The sequence below is a fragment of the Crocodylus porosus genome, unplaced genomic scaffold (assembly GCF_001723895.1).
Source record: "Crocodylus porosus isolate Cpor-Errol unplaced genomic scaffold, CroPor_comp1, whole genome shotgun sequence".
NCBI lineage: Eukaryota > Metazoa > Chordata > Crocodylia > Crocodylidae > Crocodylus > Crocodylus porosus.
Window position 1 is genome coordinate 47,883,650 of NW_017728950.1, and position 24,028 is coordinate 47,907,677.

At 49.1% G+C, this 24,028-nt stretch overlaps 1 protein-coding gene across 5 annotated transcripts in view; it reads right to left on the bottom strand.

Moving 5' to 3' along the window:
* Positions 1 to 24,028, bottom strand: part of DENND4C (DENN domain containing 4C) — a 185,910-nt gene that overhangs the window by 85,688 nt on the left and 76,194 nt on the right. For all 5 annotated transcript variants that reach the window (XR_002104642.1, XM_019554799.1, XM_019554801.1 and 2 more), the window contains exons 4-7: positions 11,938 to 12,007; positions 10,039 to 10,208; positions 8,570 to 8,811; positions 1,507 to 1,573 (exon numbers count right to left, since the gene is read on the bottom strand). Coding sequence is in view for 4 of the 5 variants with exons in the window: in XM_019554799.1 (XP_019410344.1) it covers positions 1,507 to 1,573; positions 8,570 to 8,811; positions 10,039 to 10,208; positions 11,938 to 12,007 (549 nt within the window). In the remaining variant the exon portion in view is untranslated. The remainder of the gene's footprint in view (positions 1 to 1,506; positions 1,574 to 8,569; positions 8,812 to 10,038; positions 10,209 to 11,937; positions 12,008 to 24,028) is intronic.

Below are 24,028 nucleotides of genomic sequence, written 5' to 3' on the forward strand. Positions count from 1 at the left end.
ATCATTGCTCAGGGAAATTAACTTACTTTAATGCCCCCGAACATGACTACCTGTGGGTCATAGAGGATTAATGACCCTCTAAATTAATTAGTTAATTGGCATCCCCATAGGTGGTCCTTCAGTAGTCCTGTTGCCCTCTGCTCCATCAATTTTTTCCCCCAGCAATTCCAGTCCCCTCTTCTTACTATCAACTCTGCTCTCCCTGAGCATATGGAAGTGAGGAGCAAATTTGAAAGCAATTACCTTGAAATTAAATATGGCTGTAGCAATTTGCATACCAGTACCCATATACTTAGCTCATCCAGAATTGATACATGCCATCTTTTTTTTTGAAACTGTTGCAAGTTTTACCACAGATACTCCATAAACACACTTTTAAGCACCACTAAACTATGCATGATATTAGTTTCAAATCAAAGGCTCATGATTTACCATACAGTTCATTGGGCTGGACTCCAGGACTGTCACCGGGACTTCAACCCATGGTGACTCCATGGCATAGCATTGCTCAGTATGTGTGTATACTCTAGACAGCCCCCACAAAGGTGAGTACTTAATTAGCTCCCCACTCATGACTGGAACCAAATGTTTTTGTCACGAGTCCTGGGATGCTGTAAAAATTATATGCAGATAAGGTACAGGGTAACCTGGTCCCACTTTGCATCATGGAGGATATGACCACACTAATCATGTATGCTAGGCTGAGAGAGAAAGCAACAGAGGGATTCTAGTGAACTGTTTGGAGCCCCATTTGATGTTTGCCAGACATTTAAGGCTGGTGAAGAAACAGGAATCACTGGACATGGGAAGGATGCAGCCCAGATGTAGGAGTGAAAAGGGAGTTGAAATTATGTAATGTGGTGGCTCACCATGACTTGAAGAGTTGGCACTCAGAGGAACTGTGCTTAATGGCTACTACCACATATTTTCTTCAGATGGGCTGCGCTAACCTATCCTTGTGGTAGGTCCCCATCAGTACCTTGGCCTTTTTAGCCAAAATCAAATGTAGCATGTGGCAGCAAAGGGAGGGTGTCAGGGCTAGTTCTGGCCCTCCTAGTGCTGGCCTGATATTGCAGTACCTCCAAGGCCCGGTGCCAGTTCCATCCAAAAAGGAACCCACCCCTCCTGCTTTTTTTTAAGGGTCACACACACAAAAAAAATGGTTCTCATCAATATGTTTGCCCAATATGGGTCAGGTGCTTTATAGTCATGCTCAATGTTGGCTGCATTTAATCAACTTCAGAGTTGGTTTCTATTGCTGAGCACATGCTGCTTTTGGCAGCAGTTTAATGATTGTCAACTAACAGGGAAACCCTCCTCTCATATTTGAGTAAATACAGTATTTAGCTAATCTAAAATTACAGGAATATAAGAGAGTAACATTTTGTTATTTGTGTAGGAAGTTTTAAGGCTAAGGTGAAAAGTTGAAGGAACTCATGCTTTCAGTGACTGAGAGAAGGGCACCCTAACACTATGACAAGAAGCAGAAGCAGATGTTTTAGTTACCTGTACAAGGATCCTTGGCCTTTGAGGTGAAGGAAAAGGTATATTATGCATAAAGTGGGATATATGCCTGAAAAGAAAGTAAAAACAAGTTGCTTCTGAATCTCAGTGTTTCAATTTTGAATGCAATATAGTTTCTCATCTGATTTAAGAGAATTATTTTTAATTCCCTTAAAACAGTTCAGCAGAAAATCTGCAAAAACATTTTTGCAACTAGGTATTCCATCATATGGAAGACATTTCTTATAAACTTTATTTTTAAGTAGTAATAGTAGATCCTAAAGAGTAGCCCACATACTAACCTAAAGGACAAAGAAATTATATCGAGTTAAAAGGGGAAGGGATGACTTTCCATGAGTCTTATCGCAGAGTAGGCCTGTGTCTGATACTATCCCAGGTTAAACCCTGTTTATTCAGAGCTAAGATGCCCTTGTTTAACTTCAATATACCACAGGAGAGTACACATAAAACATAGTTACTGAAAACTACCTGATACATAGTAAATCCCTCCAACTCTTAAACTCTACAGTTTGTCCATCTGCCATACCCTCAGGTACCAGTTTTTCAGGAACAGACACAACAGATGAAAGGCACTTTCATTTTAAATTTTTACCTCTGAAATGCAATTAAAAAACCCTTTTAACATGATTTCACATACATTCTATGAAATGTGTTCTCCTAATCAGACATGTGCTTAGCTTGCATGCATTTAGAATCTATGCAAAGCATAAGGTTTTATTTTTACACAATGACTGTTTTCCCCAAAATATAGCGCTAACAGGAAGTTAGAACAGTGCACTACCTACTGCCTAGAAACACATATATTAAGAAACACTGTAAGATTTCTTATTGTTACTCTGAAGTGTATTCTTTCCCACAAAACCAAACTAAACAGACGAGCAAAAAAAAATCCCCTCTGATCAACTAAATTACTATTATCTCCATACTAAAATGGCAAGAGGACATTTCTCACTGCATGCCAGCTCAAAGTAAGAAGGCATTCATACTAAATCTTCTAACTTAAAGGGCAAATACGAAGTTTTAGCAAACTTTCTACCTATATGCTTTTATACTTCCTGTAGCGACTTCTAAACATGAGAATTTTCATGCCCGATCCAAGCAATTAACTTCCTTGCTTCCTTCCTCCCTCCTTCTCTGGACGCCTCAGACCAGGCTCACTTGGAGCTGCATGGGGTGATCCTGAGCGTAAGACTCCCCGGCTTCCAATGTGTTTTCTGATTTCCACCTGTCTAAAGGTCTCTTGTTTTTGTCTACCTCCCCTTCTAATTTTTTTCTTGCATTTTCGCAGTGCTTTTTTTTTTTTCTTTTTCTCTGTCCCTTCCCACTTCCAATCCCAGTTTCTCCATCTGCGAGTTGCATTTGTCTACTTCACAGCTACTCTCTTACTGTTTGTTTCTTTCTTTTTTGCTTGTTTGGTGTGGGAAGTTATTTTATCTTTTACTATTTGAAGGATGTTCTGATTTCCCCCCTTTTCTTTTTTTCCCTAAGCCCCACACACTTTCTCCCCCCTCTCTCTTTTTCACTCATCCTTCTTCCCCTCTGGGCACTCACCCCCATCCCTTTTTTGCTTTTCATGGCCACATTCCCAGACATTTATCTCTGTAGTTTATATATGTTTCCCGCCCCCCCCATTCCCTTAGTTTTAGCTTTTGGGATTAAACAGGAATGGCCTCTCCTACACCTAGCAGCTGGCATGGAGATGCCTCTCAAGACCTTCACCCTTAACCATGGCTTGAGGGTTCATACCCCTCCCCATGTTGTGGAGGAGGCCTGTGCAGGTGCCCTAGCTGATCTCCTAGGACAGTGTAACATATGTTATGCAGCTCATGTTAACACGGTCCCAATGATTTACCTGAGCACTCCCACCCTTGTTAACAGGGTGTGCGCAGAGGGCCTGGACATTGCAGGCATACACCATCTTGTCACAACCCTAGACACCTGGGCGTGAGGGTGGTGATTTCCAATATGCCCCTACACCTGTCCGACCGGGAGCCGGCCAAGGGACTTGAGCCCTATGGAGTTCCTACAAATCCCTTTTGCCAACTGATGATTAGGAGCAAGGACCTGAAGCTGAAGCATGTCCTGTCCTTTCAGAGGCAGATCTTCATGCTCCTCAGGGAGGGCCCCCGGTCTCTGCCTTGCTTCTTGAACCTCATAAAGGTGGAGGTTTGTGATTTATTTTTCCTTGGGGGAGACCACATGTTTCCAGTGTGGTAGCTCTTCTGACCTAGCAGCCCAGTGCCCACAAGGAAAACTGGCCAGAACATCGGCGACTGCAGCAGCACCAAAAGATGGTGCATCCACTTCTGGGACACAGGCTGGGATCTCTTCCTGACTTCCTTTCACCCCCATTCCATCTGAGGAGCGGTGGTCTCTGGCATGAGAGCACCATTCAGCAGAGGGGCTGCGACTACTACCCATTACTCTCCCCTCCCTATCCCACTTACAGTGCCCATCCCCCCTGCTCCTGGTGCAGAGACCCCACCAGGTGGAAGGACTGATGCCTCCATTTGCCCACCCCAGCTGAGGCGGCTGGGGTGGCCGGTGACTGTGGCGCCAGGGCCCTGTTGGATGATGGGGCTCAGGCCTCCACTGCAGCCTTGTCTGAGGCGGCTGGCCCCGGAGGAGTGGGCTGGGAGTGGTCTGACCCATCCCCTATGAAGCAGGGGCCACCTGCCACTAAGAAGAAAAACAAGGAAAGGAAGATGAAGGGGGCCTCTTAGGACTCCCCATCCCTACTGGGACCCTCCTTGGCAGGCACCAGGGCAGCCCCCACTGAACCCGACCCGGCTGTCCTGCCAGTGATCCCATTGCATGTGGCCAGGGATGACTCTGTGATAGGGGTCCCCAACCCCTCGCCCATCTCCCAGCTCCTGGAGTTGGGTGGCAGTGAAAGTGATATAGAATGCCTCTCTTCTGGAGGCCTGACCCAGGGGGCGGCAGAGGGGTTTGTTGACCTCTCGGTCACATCCCAGCCTACTGGACTGGATGGGGAAGCTAGTGATATGGAGATCCAGCTGTCTGAGTGTTTCCTAGTTTCTAGGGTCAGAAGGGACCTGAACACATCATTAAATCCAACCCCTGCCCTGGGCAGGAATGAGTGCTGGGATCATAATACCCCAACCAAATATCTATCCAACCTCGCAAGCAAGCAAGCAAGCAAGCAAGCAAGCTCAAGAGCAGGATGATCTCTCTTCCCCCAAGAAGGTGGAGATTACTCTACTGGAGCTGGTCCTCAATCTGGATGATGAGAGGAGGCTGCTGTGCTCAAAAACTGAGGGCGTAGACACCATGTTTTCAGGTAAGCTCCCACCTCGGGTGTGGCCTCACTGCTCTTCTGTCAGAAATGTCCATCCCACATTGGCAGGCCCCCTTGGGTCGTCCCTGACTATGGGGGTCTCCTGGCCTTTTTGAAGCAGACGAAAGGACAGAAGAATGTAGCAGGGTGCATCACCCAGCAGTGCACAGACCTTAAGCTTTTTGTCAAGGCTGCCAGGACTGCAGCCAAACTTATTACAGTAAGATCTAGGCACTTGACAGATGGCTTACCATCTGGAAAAGTTTGCACAGTGGGTGAGAGATGAGTGGGGCCTGGGGGGAGGGGGGACCTGGAATAGATTAGGGCATGATAGGCACCGCGCCACAGCCTCCAGTTCCACAAGAAATACCTGTGTGACTTGGCAGAGAGTGCATCCCGTGAAGTGAGTATCTGCACCTGCTGCCAAGAGCTGGCAGAAACCAAAGCTCCAGAAACCAAAACTTCTACTTCGACCTGAGCTAAGCAGAGCTACTGCATGCCAGGCAGGACCATCCAAGACAACGTGTTCCTGCTGCCCAGCTTACTCACAGCCAGCAAACTCTTTGGCCCTGACATCGGCCTCATCTCTATGGACCAGGAGAAGACCTTTGACCAGGTGGGCCATGCCTAGCTCTTCCAGACCCTGGAGGCCTTTGGCTTCAGGTCACTCTTCACCGGGGCCCTCTGGGTCTCGTACCAATACACCTCCAGCCTGCTCAAGGTGAACGGTGTGCTCTGCGCCCCGTTCCCTGCACACAGGAGCATCCATCAAGGCTGCCCCTTGTTGGGCATGCTCTAAGCCCTGGCCAATGAGCTGCTACTGCATGTGCTGTGGTGCCGCCTAAGTGGCATGGCCCTGCCAATGGCCATGGGCCCATCCACTGGCCCTCTGCTCCAGCTGTCAGTGTATGTGGATGAAGTGACCATCTTTCTCAACACCCACGAACACGTGTGGGTCCTGACAGACTGCCAGTGAGCCTATGAGCACACCTCCTTGGCCCACATCAATTGGGCCAAGAGTGATACCCTGCTGCTCAGCACATGGACCAGCACAACCCCCCAGCTTTGCCAGGAGGCCTCACCTGGTGGCATGAGGGCCTCAAGGTCCTGGGTGTGGTCCTGGGGCTGCCAACCTTCATGGCATGCAACTGGGACAATCTTGAGGAGGGGGTGGAGGCCTGCCTGCAATGGTGGTGCTGGCACCTACCCAGCCTCTCTTATCTTGGGCAGGTCCTCATCACCAACAACCTGGTGGTAGTGACCCCATGGCACTGTTGGACCTACTTGAGAGACTTCAGCGCCTCCCGGTAAATTTCTTCTGGGATGGGCGCCACTGGCTCCCACAAGCCATCCTTTATCTACCTGTCACCGGGGGGAGGGGGGGGGGGCCAGAACCTGGTCGACCTGGCCAGCAAGGTGGCCACCTTCCACTTCCAGGCCCTTCAGTGACTCCTCTATGGCGAGGAATGTCTACCCCGGCAACAGCTGGTGTGCCAATTCCTGCAGAGGGTGGGGCCTCTCAGCTTCAACTGGGAGCTCTTCCTGTTAGACACTCTGCTCCTGAACTGGGCAGTGCTCCTGGCCTTCTACTGTGGTGTGGTACGAGCCTGGCAGAACAACTTCTGCCTCCAGCCCCAGGCCCGGCACCTACGGTTCCTGCAGCTGCTGAGGGAGCCCCGGTACACAACCCAGCCCTGCGGCACCCCATGCCAGACCTGGCCTCTGCCAGCCTCGCAGCCACCCTCATCCGGGGGTGTCCCCTGCCTGGACCATCTCCTTGAACTTGCTTGGTCTACCTGGCTCTCGCCCGAGGTCCTGACCGCATGGGTGGGCATGCGGTCTGTTTGCAGCATGGGCCATCTCCTTTGTGACATCCAGGCTGCCCTCTTACTGGGGGCAGTGGCTGCCCTAGATCAAAATCTCTGGGCGTGCCAGGTCTCCCTCAGCACGGATGTCCCAAGCGAGGCCTTTCCACCACTGCCGGTCACCTGGCTGAGAGACCTGGCACCCGGCTGATGCTCCCTGTGCCTGCCAACAGTGACATGGGTTGCCCCTTTATTTCCTTGCCCCGCAGAAGCCTGTATGCTTGAGTTGTTCATGTCCACCATGCCCAGGTGCTGGCAAGCCACTGATGCACCATGGCAATAGCACCTGAGGCCACCAGATTCCCCACTAGCCCAGCCGGCTTGACACACACCTGTATAAGCCACCAACCGCCAAGAAGACCGGTGACCTGCAGTGGCGGTTGCTGCATGGCATCCTAGCCACTGGCACGTTTGTGTCCCACTTTGACCTAGCCACCTCTATGGCCTGCCCTTCTGCCCCAGGGCCAATGAAGAGAGCCTCTTTCACGCCTTCAGCTGTCCCTGCCTGCAGCCACTCTTTGTCACCCTCGAGCCGCCACTGTGGGTGCTGGGTAGGAGACTCTCAAAGAACACCTACGTGTATTCCTACCCGTACCAGGTGGCTGAGCGGGGTGCTGTCTGCCTGGCTCATTTTCTGCTGTGTCAGGCCAAAACGGCCATCCTCAAGAGCTGCTACAACCAGCTTGCTGAGACTGGCTCAGACGATGCCTTGCGGCGTTTCGGCCTTCCGGCGCTGGATTTTGACTACGCTGTGCTCCGGCAGGCACTGCCTGCCTTTGAGGCACGGTGGCCCCTTGAGCTGGCACTGTGCCACATGGGGGATGGCTGTCTTCAATATGTACTCTGATGTCATGATCAGTCTGGGCAACTGGGCTCGGTGGTGGACTGCAACTCCCAGCTTGTGCTGCGCCCTGGGCCCTCACCAAGCTGCTTTTTGCTGTCTTTTTTTTCCCCCCCCAATCACCTTTCTTGCTTATGTACACAGGTGTGTAATATGGCCCTTTTGCTATTTATAATAATAGTTTGTCCAGAGAGTTGTTCAGATTTAAAACATGCCCAAAATAGTCTCTTCATCCACACGTGTACAAAAAAAAAAAACCCCTCTCTTACGCTTTGCTGGTGTGCAAAAGAAACTAAAAATATTAGCAGGGATCCAATGGAAAACAAGAATGCATTATCATTTGCACAGCTTACTTATAAAGGGACCAAAATTTACACACCTTAGCTTTTGATAAAATGCAAGAAAAAACAACGATTAATATGTATGACACCTCTGCCATTTCTAGAAAAATAGTCATGCCCCTAACATACCCACCACCATATTAGGAGTTGTAATTTTTTTGGTCTTGCAGGGTCCTACTTCATAGGAGCCTGGAAATCCTTCACTATATGGAAGTTAGAGATGATGCTAGCCCATCTGGGTCAGTTGCTAACAGTTAGAAATAACCTACAATATTTTTTAAATATTATCCAAGAATTTCCTCTTCATTTTTTCAGTGATTTCACACTGAATCAACTCATTTTTACAATTTTTTTTTCCCCCTTTTAAATTGCAACACTGCAAATGTCTGCTTGGATCTGAAAACCTATATGTTTTCTACCCGTCCTTAGGACAATCATCAACCTACAGCTTATTGAAATAATAAATGAGGCAGAATAAAATCCAGCTCACCCTAAGAGCTGTATTGGTTCTGCTGTGCTAACAATAGCTACAATGGATTCCTGTCAATACGGTGCAAGTCAATACAGTATAAGCCAAACAAGCTCCAGTACAGAATAGAAATAGCAACTGAAGATGCTACTTTTAAATAAATCATCTCATTTTGAGCTAAAGCTATATTTAAGTGCCTTGAAGAAATTTATAGGAAAACATTATACATACTTTTCAATGGGAAGAGGATGAGGCCCAGAAACAGAAAGCTTGTAGATGAACATAAGAAATTTTCGAAAGGCTTCAAAGAAAGGCCAATGTGAGAGAAGGCAGATACATTTGTTGGAATTGATGGACTTGGCAGTAGCCACTTTTCTCCCCACAGCTGTCAGGAGGCTCAGCTGCAATTGCTGCTTTTCTGTTAGCAGCTCCCTGGAATAAGGCTCATAAAACTGAATAGCAGCACCATAGACCTGAAGGACACAGAAAGGCAAGGGGTTATGCCCTAGATTAAGCAGAATGTCGAGCTTCATTTCTTCAGAGTATTCTTCACTTTGTTTTTGCGTGTTGGTTTACATGCATGTCCCATGGCTAAGACTTCTAGTGTTACAGCTATGTGCACATATCGAAAATGAATATATATTACACAAAAGAACTTTTATTTCTAGTTTTCAGATCCCCCACTGTTCTACCATTCCACTCTGCTCTTCTCCACCACTTCCCTCCAAAATTAGATATGGTAAACTGAATTCCTTCGGGCGGTTGTTAAACTGGGATGTTATAGAAAAACGCTGTTATCATACTAACTTTCACTCAATCCACCATCACGTACTGGCTTTAAGTTTAGAACCCATTTGACTTCTAAGTTTTTGACCAATGAGCAGCTTTTCCTAACACTTCACCTCTCTTTTGTCAAAGGTGCGTACAAACTGAAATATCTTGGCAAACTGACAATGCAAAAATGAACACTGATACTATAAAATATGTTCCCTCAAAGACAAAACATGCATATATGGTGCATACTTTATTTGTTCTTTATCAAGAAAACTTGCTAAGCTGGAAAAAGGGTTTCAGCTTCCTTTATGATAAAGCAGTAATTTTAGGAGCAGTGATCACAAGAGATGACCATCAGGAACTGTAGCAAAATACTGCTATACGTGAGACAACTGAACATCTTATTAGGGATGGACTAAACTTCCCTTGCCCTGGCTGATGGAATTTGGAGCACCATGAACAGCAATTTTAGTTCTTATGAAACCTGTGTATGTTTTGAGTTCGTGGAACTAAACACCACAAAACTTTTCTTGTGTTATTTCCTTCCTGTCTGTCTGTACTGGACCTTCCTTTAGGGTGAAAAGAAGCCTTCACGTGGATGTGAGCTATTTCTTTAATGTCTATTTTTTTGTGAATTTTATATGCATCTGGAATCATCTCAAAATTCTTAAATTTCTAGAAGCAAAACATTATTTCACAGGAAAAAGCTTACTTAGCTTTGAACAGTTAGTAGTGAGCATAGAGATTCTTCTTTCCAACATAATCCCATAAATAATGTCAAAATGTATGACAGATATTCAGTGGGACAACTGAAATTTCCCAAAATTTGACAACATACATTCCATTGGACCCTCACATAACTCTAACTTAGCAAAAAACCTCATAACATGCATTTAAAATAAAATGCAAAATATACTGTACTGTACCTTTTCTGCAGAAGAACCAGTCAGTACAAATGTTGAGAACACTGGTAGTGGATATTTGGTTTGAGGATCCCAGCATTCAATAGTAGCTCCCATTGGAAGGCAAAATAGAGGAACAGATTCTGACAATGGGAATGACTCATAATCCTCCTCTGGATATCTGAAAATCAAGCCTTTTAGGGAGACATTAATAAATGCATTTTCAATAATTTGCAAGCCCTGAACAGACAAATAGCAATATGTATAAGTATACATCAACTGAACTGTTAAATCAGCCACAGCAGCTGTGTATGTAGCCTTCAGAGAAGGAAATACTCCCATTAAACTGAGAAATTAAATTATCTAATTGTAATGTATTCCAACGTTCCATGGAAAACACATGCTCACTATTTGTAATTCCTCAAACAAGTACTAATGGTAAAAAAAGTCACATGAGTGAAAGTGTTGGCTTTGAACCACTTAAAAGCTATTTATTTTGGTTTCTTCCTTAAAAATAAGTAACATTTAAGTGGTTACATTACAAAGAAATTCCAAGGAAGGAACTCAGCATATATACTAGCAATATATTAGTTCAGTAGGGTTAATATTCCTTGGAATACCAAGACAACTCATTGACTGGAAACGTACCTGAAACATTCAATGAGTTTACACTAGTCCCGTTTGCTTGAATTGTCAACACAGAAGTGCAACTGTTAAGCAACTTCCATGCAATGCACCTAGCTTCAATTCCAGAAAACTCTGCACATAATCATGAGCATACCGGTATTACTTATCAGAGTTACAATATAGCAGCTTATCTGGCCCCACAGGACATATCTAGCCCCCGCAGCTTCTTGTGATCTGGATGATCTACGTGCAGTGGCAAGGCAGGGGCTTATCTGCGTGGCTTCTGGAGCTGTTGCACTTGCATAACTCTGAAACCCAAAGAGTAAATGATGCCACCCCCCTACCCACTACTCCTTTTTCCTGGCTGCCCGTTTGAGTTGCAGCAGTGACTGAAGACCCCAAATTCAATCGTGAGTAAGAGGGTGAGGATGAGTGGTGGCAACATTTACTGGCTAGAAGCCAGCAGCTCTGGTAGTCACACAAGCTACAATTTATTCCATCACAGGCCACACGCAGCCGACAGGCTGCCACGAAGACACCCCTGTTACATAGCATCCTCTGACACAATCCGTGCTTTCCACTTCTACTCATGAAACAAACTCTGGCAATCTATCCCAGTCAAGAGGTGAAGAAAGAGGCCATCCCAGGATTTCTGATGTCTGTACATGCAAAGGGGAGATTTTTTAGATTTCATTAATGTGATTTTCAAGCAGCGATAGTAGCAACCGCAAATTTCCCAGCCATTTCTTAGTTGAGACATTCTTCAGCTCTTCTGCACCAAAACAGATTAGCAGGTTGCAGTAGAGGAGAAATGTACCTAACTGTCCCAAATAAATACAAAATGCTCTGACAGCTATGAGAAAAACAGAAGGAAGCATGTAAAAAGTTGACTAGAGCCTCCAAACATGGTCTTCTGCCCAAAATACTCAAGATCAAATAAGAAGCTTTTCACTATACCCACAAACCTTGGAAGTGTTTGATTTAAGCATGTCAGACTGCCAAGTTTGTTGAGGCAAGCCATAAAAATAAAAACCAAAAGCAGTTAAAATCATATGTAACAAGGTGCAAACTTCAGATATTTGCTCAGACTTTTGCCTCAGGAAACCAATATAAACCAGAGGACAGGATTATACAGTTTGCTTTGGTTGACCTACAGCAGATCTCTGCCCAGCAGTTTGACAAGGAACACATTTTTATAAGCTGAAGAATAGATTAATAATATTAGCTGGGACAGTTATGTACCTCTAATATATTTACAAAACCTGCTTTCAAAAGGGCTAACTTAACATTACTTACCAGTTTTATATGCTATTGAGTTGGAAGCTGGCACAGACTTTTTGTAACAAAGGTACACGCTGGACCCCCACTGTAAAATACAGAATTAAACTTCATCAAAGCCTATAGAAAAAGCCACCAAAACAATTACAACAGATTAAGCTTTTGAATCTATACTTTCAAGTAAAGCACAGATATTTAAATAAAAATAATTAAAAAGGGGAGGGAATATATAAGTATTTAAAAGCCTTACAAAGCAACTTACATCAACATTCAGAATTCCCGTACTCATTATTAAAGATAAAAGTAAAACTTGAATAACGTGTTGCGTTGCTGAATGTTCAAACATACTGATAATTAGTATAAGAGAATCAAAATAATTGTAGCTTTCACGCTCTCTAGCATTTCCTTCCTTTCCTCATGTAAATCAGACCTTTGGATAGAAACCATCACTGGAAATTTGGCCCCAAATTTAAATTTTTAAGAGGCAAAGGAAATACTTGCAGTGTTTTATACTATTTTATGGAATCGAAGAAGTGTTTTAAATGACAATTCTCTTCTTGCAGCGTTTTGAGATTCATACACTAATACTGAAAGCAAAGCAGACTATACAAACAAAAACAAAACTGACTTAACATCCAACCTCAATGGAAAGCACAAGAAGAGAAAAACGTAAGCAGAACATTGGATTCTATCACTTTTGAATATTTTAAATAGACAAGCAGCACTGGTATCAAAGAAATATCTGTTTACAATACACATTTTCAGGTTGGCTTGGAAGGACGGACTTTTAGCTACTTTATTCAGAGATTTGGGGTACAAAAGGTTGGTCCCTCCGGGGTCCAGGTCCAATATACAAAGCAAAGACAAACAAATAACCATCAAACCAAGAGCACCGTGTCATTATATTCATAACATCACACCATGACAGACACCTTTGCTGTATTACACATCATGCCTAACATGCCATTATGTGGTCAGGATACCGATCACATGGCTATACAGGTCAAAGCCCTCTATAAACAAACAATTCCTACCCTGCTCTATCCAATCATACACATGACAACACCTTAAACTTTCCACACAATGAAAGCAAAAAGCAGCCTGGTGAGGGCCCAGGGCACAGCACAATCTGGGAGTCAGTCTGCCACCAAGCCTGCCGAGTCGCCTAGACTGGTCGTGACATCAGAATGCGTATTGAAGACGGCCGTCCTCCATGTGGCAAAGCGCTCCTTCAAGAGCCCAGCGTGCTCCAAGGCAGGCACTGCCCACTGGAGCACAGCGTGCTCAAACTCCAGTGAGAGGCACGCCCACACCAGGAGACCAAAAAGCTGAAGGGCATCATCTGAGCTGGTCCCGGCAAGCCGGTTGCGGTGGCTTTTGAGGACAGCTATCTTGGCCTGACTCAACAGAAAGTTGGCCAGACAGACATTGCCCCACTCTGCCGCCCAGTATGAGTAGAAGCACAGATAGCTGTTCTCTGAGAAGCTCCTGCTCAGCGCCTGCAGCGGCAGCTCGAGGGTGACAAAGAGCAGCCGCAGGCAGGGACACTCGAGGAAGGCATGAAAGAGGTTCTCCTCAATGCCCCAGGGACAGAAGGGGCACACCATCGAGGTGGCTGGGTCAAAGTGGGATGCAAATGTGCCAGTAGCTAGGATGCTGTGCAGCAATCACCACTGAAGGTCACCAGTCTTTTTGGCAGTTGGTGGCTTATACAATGTGCACCAAGCCGAGTGGGCCGGGGGAATCTGGCAGCTCTAGGCACCGTCGCCAGTGTAGCGGGGTGGCCCGCCAGTGTAGTATACATTTTTGCATATTAGTTATTATGTTTAAATTATAATAGTATTGAATTGATCTACCTCTATGATTGTATGAACTAAAACTCCATTTTGTGTTTGTTCCCTCCTTCACACGAGTAGATGAGTGTATGCCCCGTGTACATGTCTGTGAGAGAAACTGAACAGTGAAAGAATAGTAACTATTTGCATGCAAATAGTAGACGATGTAACTGATTGTATAAGCAACAAGATGCCAATGTATAAGTTACCAGATAGTAAACTAATTGAACTAATTAATGGATGGCTGAAGAACTCATCTGCAATCTAGTTCAAAGAAGATAACGAGAAGAAGGAATTCTGCATATTTTGCCTGCCATTTGAACTACACAACGCTTCAAGGCAAATATACCAACTACACAATGACTGGAATGACCTCATTGAAGATATACTAGAATGACCTAAAGAGTAAACATGGAAAAAACCCAACGCTTAACAAAGACTTGAAATCCCTATAAAAGTGGGATGTAGACAAGTCAAGATGGGGAATCCATTCTCTGCAACCTTGTGAAGCACAGGCATGCATGTCTGTTCTTCCCCTGCTCCTATCACCCTTAAGCCTGGACCTGGCCATCCAGTGCTAATATTGAGTAACATCTGCTGGTAGCTATAACAACATCTTACTGGAGTGGTTTTGTCTGTATGTCTGTTCACATATGCTTGTGTATGTCTGTTTGTATGACTGGTGTGTCCAAGCTTATGTATCTGCTTCATGTAACCAAGAAACATGGCATTTTTGCCTTATCCTCCCTTTTAAGGTCTCGCTCTTAATTTGAACTATTGGCAATTTTAAGTAACATCAGCATCTGGGTATGGCAGACATGAACCACCCAGGTATAAAGGCTTCTACGTGACAGAGAAGCAAAGGGGCAACTCATGTCACTGTTGGGAGGCACAGGGAATGTCAGCAGGATGCCAGGCTCACTGGCCAGCTTGCTGGCCATGGCCAGGGTGACCAGCAGCATGAGAAAAGCCTCGCTTGGGGCATCCATGGTGTGGGAGACCTGGCATGCCCAGAGATGGTCATCTAGAGTGGCTGCTGTTTCCGGTGGAGTGCAGCCTGGATGTCATGCAGGAGACAGCCCACGCTGCAGACAGAGTGCATGCCTAGCTGGGTGGTTAGGGCTTCAGGTGGTTAGGAGATGGCCCAGGCAGAGGACATACACCTGGATGAGGCTGGTGGAGGCCAGGCTCGGCACAGGGTGCCGCAGGGCTGGGCTGTATACCAGGGGCTCCCTCAGCAACTGTGGGAAATGCAAGTGCTGGGCCTGGGGCTGGAGGTAGAAGGTAGCCTGCCAGGCTCATACCACGCCACAGTAGAAGGGTGGAAGCACCGCACAGTTCAGGAGTGTGAGGTCCAGCAGGAAGAGCTCCCAGTCAAAGCCGAGGGCCCTCACCCTCTGTAGGAAGCAGCACGCTAGTTGTTGCCAGGGGAGGTGCTCCTCACCACAGAGGAGTCGCTGAAGGGCTTGCAGGTAGAAAGCAGCCATCTTGCTCACCAAGTCGACCAGGGTCTGGCCCCCCTCAGCGACAGGCAGGCTTGTGGGAACCAGTGGCACCCATCCCAGAAGTCTATCAGGAGGCACTGGAGTCTCTCGAGTAGGTCTGGTGGCAAGCTGAGTACAGCACACTAGTGCCACAGCATCCCTGCCACCAGGTTGTTGGTGATGAGGACCCATCCACAGTAGGAAAGGCTGGATAGGCACCAGTGCCACCATTTCAGGTGGGCTTCCACCTCCTCCTTAAGGCCATCCCAGTTGTGTGCCATGAAGGTCAGTGGCCTCATGAACACACCCAGGACCTTGAGGCCCTTAAGGCACCAAGTGACGCCCCCTGGCAAATCTGGTGGGGTTGCACTGGTCCATGTGCCAAGCAGCAGGATATCACTCTTGGCCCAGTCGACACGGGCCAAAGAGGCCTGCTCTCATAGGCTCACTGGCAGTCTGTCAGGGCCCACACATCTTCCTGGGTGTTGAGGAAGATGGTCACATCATCCGCATACGCTGACAGCAACAGCGGAGGGCCAGTGGATGGGCCTGTGGCCAATGGCAGGGCCACACCACTCGGATGGCGTTGAAGTGCATGCAGCAGCGGCTTGATGGCTAGGGCATAGAGCACGCCTGACGGGAGGCTGCTCTGATGGTTGCCGCCGTGTGCAGGGAATGGGGCACAGAGCCATTCACCTTGAGCAGGCTCGATGTGTCTTGGTACAAGACTCAGAAGGCCCCAGTGAAGAGTGGCCTGAAGCCAAAGGCCTCCAGGGTCTGGAAGAGCTAGGCATGACCCACCCGATCAAAGGTCTTCTCCTGGTCCATAGAAATGAGGCCGATGTCAAGGCCGAAGAGTTCACTGGCTGTGAGTAGGTCGCACAGCAGGAACAAGTTGTCTTGGATGGTCCTGCCCGGCACACAGTAGCTCTTCCTAGGCTCAGTGACGGAGACCATGATGATGCACAGGTGCTTTGTCCAGAATCTTGTAGTCCGCACACAGCAGGGAGACAAGCCGCCAGTTCTTAATGCGGCCAAGGTCTCCCTTCTTGGGCAGCAGCGGGAGCACTGCTTGGTGGCAGCCAATCAGCAGGACCTTGTCAGCAAGGCTCTCCTGGAAAATGCACAGGAGACAGGGGTTGAGGAGAGGCCAGGTCTTGTAGAACTTGGCAGGTAATTCACAGAGGCCTGGGGCTTTGCCGGAGGTGAGGCCAGCTGCAGCAGCTGCCAGCTCCTCCACAGACAATTCCCACTCAAGCTCACTGGTTTCCAGGGCACAGAGATGTGGCAGGCTTCGTGGAATTCCCGCGTGGCCTCAGGGCAGGATTGCTCAGCCACAAACAGCTCAGGATAGAAGGCAACAGCATGCTCACATATTTTGCCCAGGTCCGTAATTACCGCGCCCTTGGGGGTCTTGAGGTGATATAAGATTTTGCTTGCTACTTGCCACCACTCCAGGTTGAAGAAGCAGGTTGGAGCGTCAGTTTCAGCCAGCTCTTGGCAGAGGGTGCAGATCCTTGCTCCTGGGGCCACACTCTGTGCCAAGTCATGCAGGCATTTCCCGCAGAACCAGAGGCTTTTGCATGGCACCACATCGCTGCCAGCAGGGCAGCCTCAAGCTCTGCCACATCCTCCTCTAGCTCTCAGATATGGCAGCACAGTTAATTTGTGGCCAGCTGGCTGTAGTGCTGGGAAAAAGCCCGGATCTGTACCTTACCCACATCCCACCATATCTTCCAGGAGAAGTAGCTCAGTCTTGCGGCCTCCCAGCCCCGCCAAAAATGGGCGAAGCAGTCCCGGAAGTAGGAGTCCTTAAGTAGGCTGGTGTTGAAGCATCAATAAAGGTGCCTGCAGGCAGACTCTCCCAGGTTAGGTCAGTTTACAGCAGGCCCGGCCATGATCTGACGAGCCTGAGGGAACAATGAGGCCACTGCGCAGGAGTGGCAGATGGTGCCTGGTGACATAAAAGGTAGTCAAGGCGAGCCATGGTGAGACCACCAGAGCTCATTCTGGCCTGGGTGTACTGGCGGACACCGGGATGCAGGGCTCGCCAGACGTGGACAAGGTCCGTGGTCTCCAGGGCAGACTGCAGCTTGTGGGCTGAGAGCAGGTGAGGCTCAGGCCTCGTGTGGTTGAATGAGATGTCAATGATGCAATTAAAGTTCTTGCCTACGAGAAGCAGGTCATCATCCTCACTAGCGTTGCGCAGGAAGGTGGCCAAGGTCTCGAAGAAAGCAACCCTCTCCTGGCCATCAGTGGGTGAGTAAACATTGACGAGTACCAGGTGGTGTTGTGCTAGGGCAGGAGTGAGCAAAAATGCAACCCGCCAGGCCATTCTATCTGGTGCGTGGGGCCACTAAAAAATTTAGAAAATTAATATTTATCTGCCCCTGGCTGCCTGTCACGTGGCCCTCAATGGCTTGCCAAACTCAGTAAGCAAGTACCCTTCGCCTGAAATAATTGCCCACCCCTGTGCTAGGGTAACATGGACAGTCAGCAGGCAGCCTGGGATTACCTCCCATGCCACTGCCATGTGAAGCTGCAGTTGTGGCGATAGGAGAGTTGTGACCCCAGCGCTGAGGTTGGTGCCAAGGCTCAGAAACAGGTAGCCTTGCCAGACAGTGTACCAAGCCACCTGGTTGAGCCCGTCAAAATGTGTCTCCTGGAGGAAGGTGACAGCCAGCCATTTCTGGTGCAGGAGCTCCAGGACAGCCTCCGGTTTCACTGGATCTTGACAGCCGTTGATGTTAAAAGTGCTAATGGCTGTGGCTGCCACGGGTGCGGATATGGGAGAGGAAGAGCAGGGTAAGGTGTAGGTGGAAGAGTGAGCAGCCAAGACCAGAGCAAAATAGTAGAGACAGGTCGGGGAAGGCCTATCCTGCCCTGCTCTGCTCTTCTCCAGGGCCCCCAGGCCCCACTCATCTCTCACCTGCTGTGCGAGCTTCTCCAGACGGTAAGCCAGCTGCCGGGTGCCTAGATCTTACTGCATAAGTTTGTCAAGGCTGCTAGAGCTGCGTCCAAAGAGCTTAGGATCTGTGTACCACTGGGTGATGAGCATTCTTCTGTCCTTTGGTCTGCTTCAAAAAGGCCAGGTGTCCCCCATAGTTGGAGGCGACCCGGCGGGGGGGCGGTGTCTGTCATTGGCTGGACATTTCCAACAGAAGAACGGCGAGGCTACACCCCAGGAAGAAGCTCCCCCATAAATGCAGTGTCTATTTCCTCAATGTCTAGACACATCAACCTCCTCTCATTGTCCAGGTCGAGGACTGGCTCCAGAACAGCAATCCCCACCTTCTTGAGGGCAGAGAGGTCATTCTTCATCCCGCTTGCGACACTTAGAAAGCTGGATCTCCATTTCACTAGCTTCCCCATCCAATCCAGTAGACTGGGATGAAACTAAGAGGTTAACAGACTCCTCTGCCACCCCCTTGGTGAGGCCTCCAAAACAGAGGCATTCTTTATCATCTTTACTGCCACCCGACTCTGGAAGCTGGGAGAGAGGCGAGGGGTTGGTGACCCCCACTGTTGCCTCTTCTGCCACCAGGTAATTCCCATCTGCAGTCATGTCCAATGGGATTGCCAAGCAGGACAGCCAGAGTACGGTCAGTCAGCTAAGGAGGGTCCTGGCATGGATGGAGTGTCCTGAGAGGCCCCCTTCATCTTCCTTCCCTTGTTTTTCTTCTTGGTGGCAGGCGACCTCCCCTTTGTAGGGGACAGATCAGATCACTCCCAGCCCACTCCCCCAGGGCCAGCCACCTCAGAAAAGGCAGCAGTGAAGGGCAGTCAGGAGGAGGCCTGAGCCTCATCATCTGACAGGGCTCTGACGCCACAGTCACTAGCCATCCCAACCACCTCAGCCAGGGCAAGTGGAGACATCAGCCCTTCCACCTGGTGGAGCCTTTGCACCAGGGGGAGGGAGGCAGGGGACAGTGCTGGGTAGTAGTCCCAGTTCCTCTGCTGGATGGTGCTGTCATGCCAGAGACTCCAGCTCCTCAGATGGAATGAGGGTGAAAGGAAGTCAGGAAGAGATCCCGGCTTCACTGGGCAGGGCCTGTGTCTCAGAAGTGGATGCTCCATCTTTTGGTGCCACTGCAGCTGTCGATGTTCCAGCTGCTTTCCCTTATGGGCACTGGGCTTCTAGGTGGGAAGAGCTACCACACTGGAAACACATGTTCTTCCCCAAGGAAAAATAAAATCACAAACCTGTCAAACATGAGGTTCAAAAAGCAAGGCAGAGACTGGGGGCCCTCCCTGAGAAGCATGAAGACGTGCCTCCGAAAGGACAGGACATGCTTCAGCTTTGGGTCCTTGCTTCTGATCAGTTGGCAAAAGGGACTCATAGGAACCCCATCGGGAGCTAGCCAATGGACTTGAGACCTGTTGGACAGGTGTGGGGGCATGCTGGAAATCACCACCCTCACCACCTGGGTGTCTAGGGGCGTGACAAGATAGTGTATGCCTGTGATGTCCAGGCTCTCTGCACACACCCTGTTGATCAGGGTGGGAGCGCTCAAGTAAATCACTGGGACCATGTTAACACAAACTGCATAACATCCATTACACTATCCCAGGAGATCAGCTAGACCTCGACCCCAACCCAAACATAGGGAGTGGTATGAACCCTCAAGCCATGGTTAAGAGGAAGATTTTGTGAGGCATCCCCATGCCAGCCACTGGGTGTAGGAGTGGCCATTCCTGCTAGGGCTGGGTTAATCCCAAAAGCTAAACCTAAGGGAACGAAAAAAAAATTGTATATATAAAACTACAGAGATAAATGGTCTGCGAATGTGGCCATAAAAAGCAAAAAAGTGAGGGGTATAATTACCCAGGAGGGGAGAAAAAAAGAATGAAACAGAAAAAGAGAAAGAAGAGTGGAATTAAGAGCACCTCTCAGAAGGAAAGGACTAACATTTTAGCTACTTTATTCAGAGGTTCAGGGTACAAAAAGTTGGCCCCTCTGGGGTCCGGGTCCAATATACAAAGCAAAGACAAATTACCATCAAATCAAGAGTACCATGCCATTACATTCATAACATCACACCGTGACAGACACCTTTGTAATATTACACATGGTACCTAACATGCCGTTATGTGGTCAGGACACAGGCCACTCGGTCGTACAGACCAAAGCCCTCTGTAAACAAATGATTCCTATTGGGGAGCAGGGTGCACGTGTGCCACATGTGTACCCACCTTACCTTGGCGGCAAAGGCAGCAGCTGCAGAGGAGACAGCTGAGGAGGCAACAACAGCTGGTTTCCCCCTAAGGTAAGTGGGGTAGAAAGTATAGCGCAGCTGAGGCGGATCCAGAGGGGAAGTCCTCCAGAGCCCTCTTAGCTCGCCCAACAGGGAGCCGCACTCCCGAGCCGCGCATGCAAACAGGCACACTGTGTAAGGGCGTGCCAGTGTTTGCACCAGCGTTCACGTAAGGCAGGTACGAGGTAGCTGCCCAGAGCGACACCCCCAGTGAGCAAAAGCAGTAAGCGCAGCTCTGCAGACATGGTGCAGACGCAGTGTGCAGCTGCCCGGGCGCGGCCATCTACCATGGGCTCTTCTGAGGCCTCCACCCAGACGGAGCTCATGGCAGGGTCGGTGGCCCCTTGCCCCCTATCTGTGGGGGGGGCTCGGTGGGGTCCAGGGGGAGGGGAGAGGGCCTGGTGGTCCCCTTGCCTGTCCCTCCTGTGCACGACTTAGGGCCCTGGAGGAGCAGGTGAGGGAGCTCCAGGCTGAGGGGGATCAGGGATGCAAAGGATGAAATTGATGCTTATTTCTGTTCTCCGAGGCCCCCGGTCGCCCACTGTACAGCCCCCACAGGAGACGCATTCAAACGCAGGAGTGGCAGAAGGTGTCCAAATCCAGAGCTGCTAGCCTTGAGTGGTAGAAGCTCCCCAGGTTCACCTGGGGAACAGGTTTGACACCCTGGCAGCTGTGATGGAGAAAGACAGTGAAACTGCCTCCAGCGGAGACGATGCCACTCCCCACATGATAAAGCATGGGCAGAGAGTGAACACCAGCAGGAAGAAACGCTGCATTCACATCATAGGAGACTCCATCCTACGAGGACTGGAAGGTCCCATCCATTGGCCTGACCCCATGACGCGAGAGGTCTCTTTCATGCCTGGGGCTCGGGTTAGAGACATCACGGAGAGGATCCTGGCCTACATCCAACCTGCAGACCAATACCCCATGGTTGTCATCCACGTGGGGACGAGTGACGCGGTCAGGGGCAACCCTGACCACATTATGAAGGATTTCAAGGCTCTGGGGGACAAGCTTAAGGAGACAGGGGTGCAGGTGGTATTCTGCTCTCTTCTTCCGGTGAGTAGGGGGGACAGCGACACGAAGCCTGTGTTGGCAAGGTCAACCAGTATTACGCAGTTGGTGCCGCCAGGCAGGCCTTGGGTTCCTTGATAATGACCCACGCTTTCGGGCGGGAGACTTGCTGGGTTGGGAAGGGCTTCACCTCTCTCCTAAAAGCAAGTGCGTCTTCTCTTCCAGATTGGCTGATCTCGTACGGCGAGCTTTAAACTCGCATCACCGGGGGACGGGGCCGCAGGAAGATGAGGAGACACCACTCAGAAAAGACAGGTGACAAATGCAAGGAGTGCCCAGGTAAGAAACAAGGGTCCAAACAGTCTCTCAAATTGGGGGGTGGCGGCACACGCAGCTAGGCAAGGCCTTAAATGCCTATATACAAACGCTCGTACTATGGGGAATAAACAGGAAGAACTCACCCGCAGAATAGCCAGTTCAAACCCAGACATAATATGGCTTAAAGAAACTTAGTGGGATTCATCTCATGACTGGGCAGTTAGCATTAGGGGCTATAGGCTTTACAGGCGGGACAGAGAAGGAAGGAAAAGTGGAGGTGTGTGTGGCACTCTATGTCAAGGAGCAATACATATCTTCTGCCAGCAGAATGGGGTCAGAGGGGCAAGCTGAAGTGCTCTGGGTCAAGATACAAGGAGGCCGTGGGGAGAGGGCTCTAACGGTGGGGGTCTACTACAGACCCCCCAACCAAGGGGAGGAGCTGGACCGGGAATTTTCAGGCCAGCTTGCAGAGGCACTTAAGGCAAGGGATGTACTTGTCATGGGTGATTTAAGTTACCCAGACATCTGCTGGGAGGAACAGTCAGCCAGGTCGGACCGTTCCAGCAGGTTCCTGGCCGAGATATAGGACCTCCACTTAATTCAGGACATGCACAGTCCCACCAGACGAAATGCCCTGTTGGACCTGGTCCTGGTGCTGGCCACAGGCAACGACCTCGTAAGCAGCCTCCAGGTTCTTGACCACCTGGGTGATAGCGATCATCGCTTGCTGGAATTTGCCATCCAGCGCAGGGTGTCAAGGGCCTGCAGCAAGCCAGCAGCCCTAGACTTCAAGAGGGCCAACTTCAATGAGCTAAGATTAATGGGAGAGGCACTGGGGTTCTCGAGAGCAGGGGAGCTCAGTGCCCAAGTTGAGTGGTCATTCCTTAAGGAAACGATACTCAGGGCTCAAGGGGTGACCATCCCAACAAAAAGCAAGGGGGGCGGGAGTGTCCGAAAGCCCCCCTGGCTCACCAAGGGTGTATGGGAATGCCTGATTGCCAAAAAGGTGGCATAGCACTCCCCTTCCACCAGTTGTATCTCCAAAGAGGAGTATACCTCCTCTGCTCGGACGTGTAGAGGGGCTGTCAGGAAAGCTAAGGCGGACATAGAGCTAGGACTTCCTAGCTTCCAAAATCAAAGATAATAAAAAGTCCTTCTTCAAATATATAGAGAGGATGAAGAAGGCACTGGGAAATGTGGGGCCCCTGCAAGATGCTCTGGACAATCTGGTGGTTACGCCAGAGGAGAAAACAGACTTCTTTAACCAATTCTTCACCTCCGTTTTCTTGTGCAGGGACCGGGACTTCCCCACCGTGATGCAAGATGGACTTGAGGGGAACGCCTCCAGACCTCAGGTTGGGGAGGACCAGGTTAGAGAGCTTCTGGAGGAGCTGGATGTGTTCAAATCAGCAGCTCCAGATGCTTTCCACCCCAGGGTGTTGAGGGAGCTAGCAGGGGTTATTGCAGGGCCCTTGGCATGGTTTTACGAGCACTCATGGTGCTTGAGCCAGGTGCCAGATGATTGGAAGATAGCCAGTGTGGTCCCCATCTTTAAAAAAGTGAGAAGGGAGGGCCCGGGCAACTATAAGCCTGTCAGTCTTACCTTAATCCTAGGAAAACTCTTTGAGAAGATAATCATGGAGCACATCTGCAATGGGCCAGCCTCAGGGATGATGCTCAAGGGCAACCAGCACAGTTTCATTAGGGACAGGTCATGTCAGACCAACCTGATTGCCTTTTATGATCAGGTCACAAAAGCCTTGGATGCAGGTGTCGCCATGGATGTAGTCTTTCTAGACTTCAACAAAGCCTCTGACACCCCATCCTCATTAAAAAATTGGGCAACTGTGGCACTGATGCCTACACAATCAGATGGATTGCAGATTGGCTGAAGGGTCGCACTCAGAGGGTGGTGGTGGATGGGTCAGATTCGACCTGGGGAGAAGTGGGCAGTGGAGTCCCCCAGGGCTTGGTCCTTGGGCCCGTGCTGTTCAATTTCTTTATCAGCGATTTGGACAACAGAGTGAAATGCAACCTGTTTAAATTCGCTGATGAGACCAAAATTTGGGGTGAGGTGAGCGCGCCAGTAGGGAGGGAAAGACTGCAGCAAGACCTGGATAGGTTACAGGGGTGGGCTAACAAAAACAGGATGCACTTCAATACTGACAAGTGCAGGGTGCTGCACTTGGGCAGTAGTAAC